At 35.4% G+C, this 8081-nt stretch overlaps 1 protein-coding gene across 1 annotated transcript in view; it reads left to right on the top strand.

Moving 5' to 3' along the window:
* Positions 1-954: 954 nt before the first annotated feature.
* The window catches only part of LOC102586909 (long chain acyl-CoA synthetase 6, peroxisomal-like), a 13782-nt gene continuing 6655 nt past the window's right edge, over positions 955-8081 (top strand). Inside the window, exons 1-9 of the mRNA XM_006344552.2 lie at positions 955-1196; positions 3193-3253; positions 3447-3524; positions 3807-3878; positions 3972-4053; positions 4355-4460; positions 4537-4613; positions 5441-5485; positions 5587-5673. Of these exons, the coding sequence (XP_006344614.1) occupies positions 1079-1196; positions 3193-3253; positions 3447-3524; positions 3807-3878; positions 3972-4053; positions 4355-4460; positions 4537-4613; positions 5441-5485; positions 5587-5673 (726 nt within the window). The 5' untranslated portion in view covers positions 955-1078. The remainder of the gene's footprint in view (positions 1197-3192; positions 3254-3446; positions 3525-3806; positions 3879-3971; positions 4054-4354; positions 4461-4536; positions 4614-5440; positions 5486-5586; positions 5674-8081) is intronic.

The raw sequence follows: 8081 nt of genomic DNA on the forward strand, positions 1-8081 counted from the left end.
AATTTATAAAATAATTAAAATTTATCGATCATTAAAATTAAAACATTATATTATTTTACATACAAGATTACATAGTAACAAACATTAATAATGTAAAGAAAATAAAAATTATTACATCTTACTATTATTTATCATTAATAACATAAGCATAAATTAATGACTGTAAAAATACATATCATGATCTGTAACATAAACAATGGTGTAAGTGAGTCACTCAATAGGAGCAAAATACACAAATATTTAATTGTGAAGAAGAAGAAGATGAAGATGTTCAGAATTTTTGTTGTTTTAAAATTAGAGAAAATCCCTCTATTTATAGACAACAAATGGTAGAGTAAACAAATGTTTATTGTGCCTTATCGGAAAGGTTACAATTATTTGGAAAATTTGCAACCCTTCGAAAATGTCACAACCTTTCATAAAAATTGCAACTTTTCATAAAAGTCACAACTTTTTATTAAAGTCGTAACTTTTTATAAAAGTCGTAACTTTTTATAAAAGTCACAACTTTTCATGAGAAGGAAGACTAGTTTTGGAAATAAATAAATTAAAAGAGAATTCTAGTTTGTGGTGACGCCACGTAGGCGGACCTAAGATTCTCTTTTATATATATATATATATGATATGATATGATTAGTGAATAGATTGTTTTCATTTTTTATCGTTGCATAATATCACGGATCAATACTTTAAAAGAAACATTTATGCAAGAAAAATAAATAAAACAAGAGTAGAATGAAAAAAAATATTAAAGTAATAGCATAATCATCATACAAATAAATTGATAGACAAAATAAAACTTTTCTTATACTATGTAATAAGATAAAGTTTAAGCTAATAATGTAACTATTCTCTTCTTCCTCCACGCCCTCCCTCGTGTTGTCGTCATCATCGAATAGCGTGCCAATCATATCTATCTATACGTATATATAAATATATATATATATATATATCAATAATATACTACAATTCCAGCCTACCGTAAAATCCTAAAAACGGAGAAGTATAATATAGTAGTGGATTGAAGTGGGTATTTCCTAAAAGGGAAACTTTATTGAGATTTTTTTTTTGGGAAAAAATGGAATCATCGGCAGAGCGACGCCTGAAAGCTATTCAAAGCCATCTTGTTCCGGCCACCGATGACGTGTCTCACTCATTGATCCGTTCAAACCCAACTGCCGGCGAATTTTTACTAGGTACTTCACTTTTTGATTATTCAATTGTTTGTTTTTTACGTCTGTGTAGGGATATAATGTAGATGTGATGTGTGGAGTTGTACGATTGTGGGAAAAAATGGAAATTTTGTAGATTTGTGAAGGTACAATGTTTAAAGATGAATCCCCAGATCAGAATAGTGGATAGTGGGTTGGGTTATGATTTGTGGTTTCTGGGACCCTTTATTAGATATGAATCTATTTTATGGGTGGAAGATGCTGCCTTTTAAACCACTGACTTGACTGAAGTCTTTCTCATTCCAAATTATTAAAAGGGTGTTGTTATAAAGTTGAGAACCTGTTAGAGCTTTACTTTTTGAAAATTTTGACTCCTGAGGATCTTGAGATTTAGCTATCAGTGGGAACAGTGATCTCTCCTTTGGTACCTGGAAGGAAAATATAGTCCATATTGATAGATAATAACCTTCTCCCACCCCCCATCCCACACCTTTTTTCTTTTGGGTGGGGTGGCAGATGGAGGATAAATATGGAATCAGAGACGGGAGGGTCTTTGCTTGGTTAAAAAATCTGTGTTCGACCACGAAGATTTTGATCTTGTGGAAAATATGGTTGGGGGAATTATTTCTTTGCTGGCTGTTTGCTACTAGGTGTTTCTGTTGGCCTGTAAGAAATTTTGTGGGATCACGGGGGTGTTCCATGCTAGTCGTATGCTGCAGCCTGAGAAAATGCTTGTTTTAGTGAATTGCACTGTAGAGGAAGAATTTTTGTAAGTTTTCTAATATTTGGAAGCAAATCCCATGTAATATAGCTAGTGTTTGACAATGCTTTATGAGGCATATTCTTCAAACTCAAACATATAGGTATAGTTTAGACTTTAGTAACCCCCAGTTTGAGTTAGGGTGAGTAAATTTTGGTTCCATTACAGCATCTCCTTTAACAAGAATGTTTCTTTGCACTAATATGGAGACATTGAGTAGAAAATAGTTTCCAAGACTCTAATACACTTCTCAGTGAGAGCCTTGAGTCATGGAGAGTCCATGAAACTATTTTTCAGCTTTCAATTTAAGCTAAGAAAGTGAATCATGTAGATTCTCATGTAATCCAAGCTTTTGAAGATAGTGTTAGTCATGAGGGTTTAGTGGTTAATGAGGTGGGAGCAGAACCATGAGGTCTCATGTTTAAATTTTAGCGGAGGCAAAAAATATTTTGGTGACTTCTTTCCATATATCTTAGCCTTGGGGAGCAAAGTTACCAGGTATCTGATTTGGTGGGGGATAGTAGGTACATGATGGAATAGTCGCGGTGCACACTAGCTTACACCACCATCATCTTAAAAAAAAAAAAAGACCGTGTTGCTCACGAAAGGCACCCCTGTGATGAAAAAGAAAACATACAAATGTACGATGGTTGTATTCCTTCCCTTTTTGAAGCATATTTGTCTATTAGTTTGAAAAGCATTGAAGTAGTCTCATGTACTTATGCCTTCATGTTAGGTATATGTGCGTATTTAGCTGTCTGGAACAGTAAGCATTCTATCCTTAGTATTCTAGCTGAATATTGATTATTACTGGAATATAATACATATACAGTAACGTGAGTCCTGATGATCTCTTGTTGAACGTGTGTGGTCCTTATTCTGTACAAGGAGTATCCTGAAGTAATGCAAGTTTAACTCATGAACAAACAAACTGTACAAGATGTATAAAGGTAGGTAAGCATATTGTAATGGTGCTCTATAAACTTGTGAGCTTCAGCTTAGAGATTGTATATTCTATCTTAATAGTTCTTGTGCACTCCTTTAAGCAGATTTATTATTTGATGTACAAAAAATAGAAGAAAAATAGTTTCAAGGTTGTCTGGTATTTTGTATCTGACATGATATGGCTTTGCATAGACTCCAGCACGTCTTGCTGCCTTTTATGCAGTGGTTTTCTGCTTTTCTTTTTTTGTTCATTCATTGCTGTGTTTACTCTTTCTCATTGTTTACTTAGTTAATCACACGTTAAAGTATGATCAGGTCAGGGGTTCAGCGTAGTTCTTCCTGAGAAATTGCAGACAGGAAAATGGAATGTATACAGGTACGTGTATTTTCTACTTCAGCCGCAAGATACACATGATTGTTTCTTAATTACATGTTCACAGGTGTGGATGCACATATAATCCACACATCACTTGCATATAATATCTCTATGGGTATACTGCATATGTAATTATTTATGTATAATTATAACTTTCTAAGTCATATGAGGAACTAAGTGATGATTATTGCAGATCTGCACGATCTCCTCTTAAGCTTGTTACTAGATTTCCCTATCATCCTGAAATTGGGACACTGCACGATAACTTTGAGTAAGAATCTCGTCTTTAGCTTTTTACTTTTAATTGCTTTAAATATAAAGAAGAATTAGGTCGCCGTGCCATTTACTTGCACAATATTTTTTTTCAATTTCCTTTTCTACACTTGGTGTGCGGTGTAGACCACGATTACTGCAACAATAGTATCTCATCACCCCTTGTATACACTCTTATTTTAATTGTTCATAAAGGAGATATGCTACTTACGTTTTAGTATTGTCTGCATTATTTTGGTAAGTACATCTTCTGTTTTATCTGATAATATTTTGTGTTCAGACATGCGGTTCAAACCTTTCAGGATTACAAATATTTGGGTTCACGCATTCGGGTAGATGGAACTGTTGGAGAGTGAGCATTTTGCACCGATTTAACAATGTTTTGTTGGATGAGATGAATTGGAGAAGTTTCCTAATTACTCGTTTATTTTTTCATCTGCCATAGGTACAAATGGATGACATATGGAGAGGCAGGGACTGCTCGGACTGCAATTGGTTCTGGACTTCACTATTATGGATTACAACCGGTATGTCATACTCGGATCAGTACATATTCATAACTTACATGCATTCATTTACTAATGTAAGAAAGAGATCACCACATCACATTTTTCTGAACCTCCTTGTTCTGTTTTAACACCAAATAGGATATGTCTGCTTATTTGGGGTATGCTAGTGTGATAAACTCATCATCTTGTTTGATTTCTGGACGTTGACGTTTTCTGATTGACCCTTTTTTGCTCAGTCTATTTGACTCAGACAAACGTGCCATTGTACTTCAATGACAATATAATTAATCATTGACCTTTTCCAATTTTGATGGACCAGGGTGCTCGTGTGGGGCTTTACTTCATAAATAGGCCCGAGTGGATGATTGTAGACCATGCCTGCGCAGCATATTCATATACTTCAGTCCCTCTATATGACACTCTTGGTGTGTAGGTGGCGTTTTCATGAAAATTTTCCTTGGCTGGTAAATATATTAAACTTGTTATGTTTTTTGTCTGCAGGTCCTGACGCTGTTAAATATATTGTCAATCATGCTGATGTACAAGCCATTTTTTGTGTGCCAACTACGTTGAACACTGTGAGTGAAATTCCTCCCCTAAACAGAGTATACTCCTTTAATATGGCTTCCAAATCACATCAGTATGAGGCATTAATCTTAACATTGTTCTGATCAACTTGAGTTCTTAGACACATCAACAACATGAAAAACTTTTGAGGACTCTGTTGGAGTTGCTCATAGTCTACTAATATCAGTTTGAGAAAAAAAAAAATTCTAAAATACCTCTTAGTAGCATGTTCGTATTGAGTGATAATCTTTACTAATGAAATGTTTCACAGTCAAAGAAACCTCTCCAGTTATTATTTAATGCAAAGCTTTAAAAGTAAAAAAAACTCCTCGAGTTACAGTTAATGACCTTTTAAGACAGTGATACTGATTGACGACTCAGTTTAATGCTTCACTCTAATCCTTGTTTCTAGTTCATTTATCGTTATATAGCTACCTTGCCTTTTCCATCCTGTCTGGTGATATTGTCATGTTTCTCTATTCCTCTGAATGCTGCTTTAAAACAAATGCTAGTTCCTTCCTTTTCCAAAAAGGAAAAAAGAAGAAAGAATAAAGAATATCCTAATTCCTTGTTTTTCAAGTTTCACATCTTTTCACGTGCTTGCTTCTCCCAATTTTAGCTGGATTTCATCTGTAAAAAGATCCTTATAATTATGTTTGGAAGACTAGTGTAATGCTGGTACCTTGTACTCTTAAGTAATTTTGCTTTCTCTGAGACTACAATAGTTTATTTTATACCCACCTAATCTGATTTTCTTTTTTCTATAATCATGTTTGTGTTAATGGTGAAACTTGTTGAAGTTCTCGATTGTCTGACCTTTCTTTCATGGAATTTTCAGTTGTTGACCTTTTTATCAGAGATTCCATCTGTACGTTTGATTGTGGTAAGAGCTACTAATTGTCCATTTTAGGTCCGATTATTATATAATATGTAACGCAGCTTGTTATATTTTTGTTAGTTTAGCTACTGTCTTTGATGGTGTAGGTAGTGGGTGGGATAGATGAGCATCTCCCATCTCTTCCATCTACAACGGGAATGAAGCTCTTATCATATACAAGGCTTCTGAGTCAGGTACATTAAATGATATTCATAAATAATTATTACTTGGACCATTGATGTTTTGCACTTGGTGGTGTCAGCCTGAATTCAGTGGGATATATTTGGTAGATGTTACCTCCCTCCCTGCCCTAATTGACCTCACCTTTCGAGCTAGATTTTGTCTTATGTTTGATAGTGAAGGAGCATCATTACACAGAAGGCGAGACCAGTTTTAAGATGCTATTTATGTTGTAGATCTTCTCTTTCTCTCTTTTTTTTTTGATCAAGTAAATGAATTTCATTCATAAACATGGCCAAACTGGTCGTTTGCAAGTGGTATACCAAAAAGGTGAAAAATCTACTGAAGGGCATTCTTTACAAACTCCGCTCTATCATCTATACAAAAAGGAACTTTTTTGTGCACACCAAAAGAAAATTAAGGGACTGGAGCTACTTCTCAATGGGAAGAAACTCGACTATACTCCTTCAAAAACTCTCCTATTTCCCTCTCTCAAAACAACTCACATTAATGCAAGTGGAACAAAATTCCAGGCCCTTTGTCTTCTCCTCCTTCTCCCGCTCTTCCAACTAAACATCAGATCTCTCACAGTCGTTGACATCACCCAAGGAGTGCGAACCACCTAACCATATCTCACCATAACCTCATGGTTAGCTTACAACGAAGTAGAAGATGATCCACATTCTCGCCCGCCTCCTTACACATGTAACACCGACTGACCCAAACAAACTTTCGCTTTCTAATGGTTTTCCGCTGGAAAAATCACGCCTCTAGCAGCTAGAAAACTAAGAAAGCACACCTTCCTCGACACCTTATGGATCCATATTGCATTACATGGGACAACATGTTCCTCCTTCACCCTTCTCATAAAATGAGTTCACAGTCAACACTCCATTATTCCCTGGGCCCTCTCACCAAACACCGGTGTTATGTGCCGGATTGGTCTGCCTATGTAGTAAGGCTAACAATCTTTGACACTCAGTCACTTCTCAATCGGTAAATTCCCTTCTAAACCTCAAGTCCTAAAAAGTCCCTCCACCATGATTCCCCTCTAATATGCTGAATCATCAAGTCCTTTTGCCAAGATACCCTGTACAATCTCTGAAATCATCTTTCAAAAATTTGTCTCCACACCACCTATGTCTCCAAAAATCAATTCTCTTTCCGTCTCCAACCTTGAATGCGGTGTTTTCTAAAAAAATAAACCTATCCCTTCGAGATATTCTTCCACACCCCACAACCGTACAACAAAGTGATATCTCTCGTTTCTCCACCCCCTTCCAAAATCCCATATTTATCAACAATCACCCCCTCCACAAAGCTTGTACCTCCACCTTGAATCTCCAAAGCCATTTACCCAATAAAGATTTATTAAAGCCCTTAAAATCGTTAATTCAAGACCTCCCCTATTTTTTAGGTGATGTGACTATCTCTCACCGCACCAAGTGAAATTTCTTCTTTTTTTCCTTCTAGCAAAATTGATTTGCGTTGTTTTACCTAGTTTTTTTTTTCAAATACCTTGTGTCACCTATGCTTCCTTATGTCCAGTGTTTTCGAAGGCGTTTTTGGGGCAAGTCTCGGTCCAGGGCGCACCAAAAATGCCCCGGGGCATAAATGAAAGGTGTAGATCCATAGGCATACACCCCTAGAATTTGGGGCGTATGTCCCGGGCGTAAAAGCGTACGCCTTGGTCCCTTGGACATTAAATTTGTTTTTTATTGTTTTAAAAGTATTTTTGCTATAAATCATGTTTTTATTATTGGTGTAATGATATTTATACTTAAGGCTATTATGTTTTCATGTTGTAGCGACTTTTCATAAAATATATAAATAAAGAAAGTAACTCTCATAGAAGCTGACACATAAATAGTTTTTTATATAATCATGCATGAAATTGATAGGATAGAGATTCCATAGTACTATGTTTTGAGGCAACTTTATCCATTTTTTTGTCATTGCTCTTACACTTTCTATTCTTCTCCTTCTTTATAATCTATAAACAAGAATCAATGCAAATATTAAGTTAGGGGGGGAAGGACTAATAGATGTGGAGATCAATGATGAAATGGTGATGATTTTATTTTAAAGATTATCTCAGTTATTATAATTTTTTATGTTGTTACCTTTCTCGGATAATAATTATAATATTTTTTTCTATCTTGTCGGTGATTTAGTTGAATTTATTTGCAGAATTATTGAAAATTTGACTTTCGCTCATTATTATTATTATTATTATTTTTGTAAGAAAATTATAAAATTGATGATACATACACCTCGTAGATTCACATCGCCTTGTGCTGTATAAAATGCCTCACCTCGCGCCCCCGCCTTTTGAAACACTGCTTCTATCTTTATATGAGTCTTTGTGAAGGACCTGCGGGATTTTTTTTTTTTGGGGGGGGGGGGGGGGGAGAGGGGGGGT

Source organism: Solanum tuberosum, unplaced genomic scaffold (genome assembly GCF_000226075.1).
Source record: "Solanum tuberosum cultivar DM 1-3 516 R44 unplaced genomic scaffold, SolTub_3.0 scf00060, whole genome shotgun sequence".
Lineage (NCBI taxonomy): Eukaryota > Viridiplantae > Streptophyta > Magnoliopsida > Solanales > Solanaceae > Solanum > Solanum tuberosum.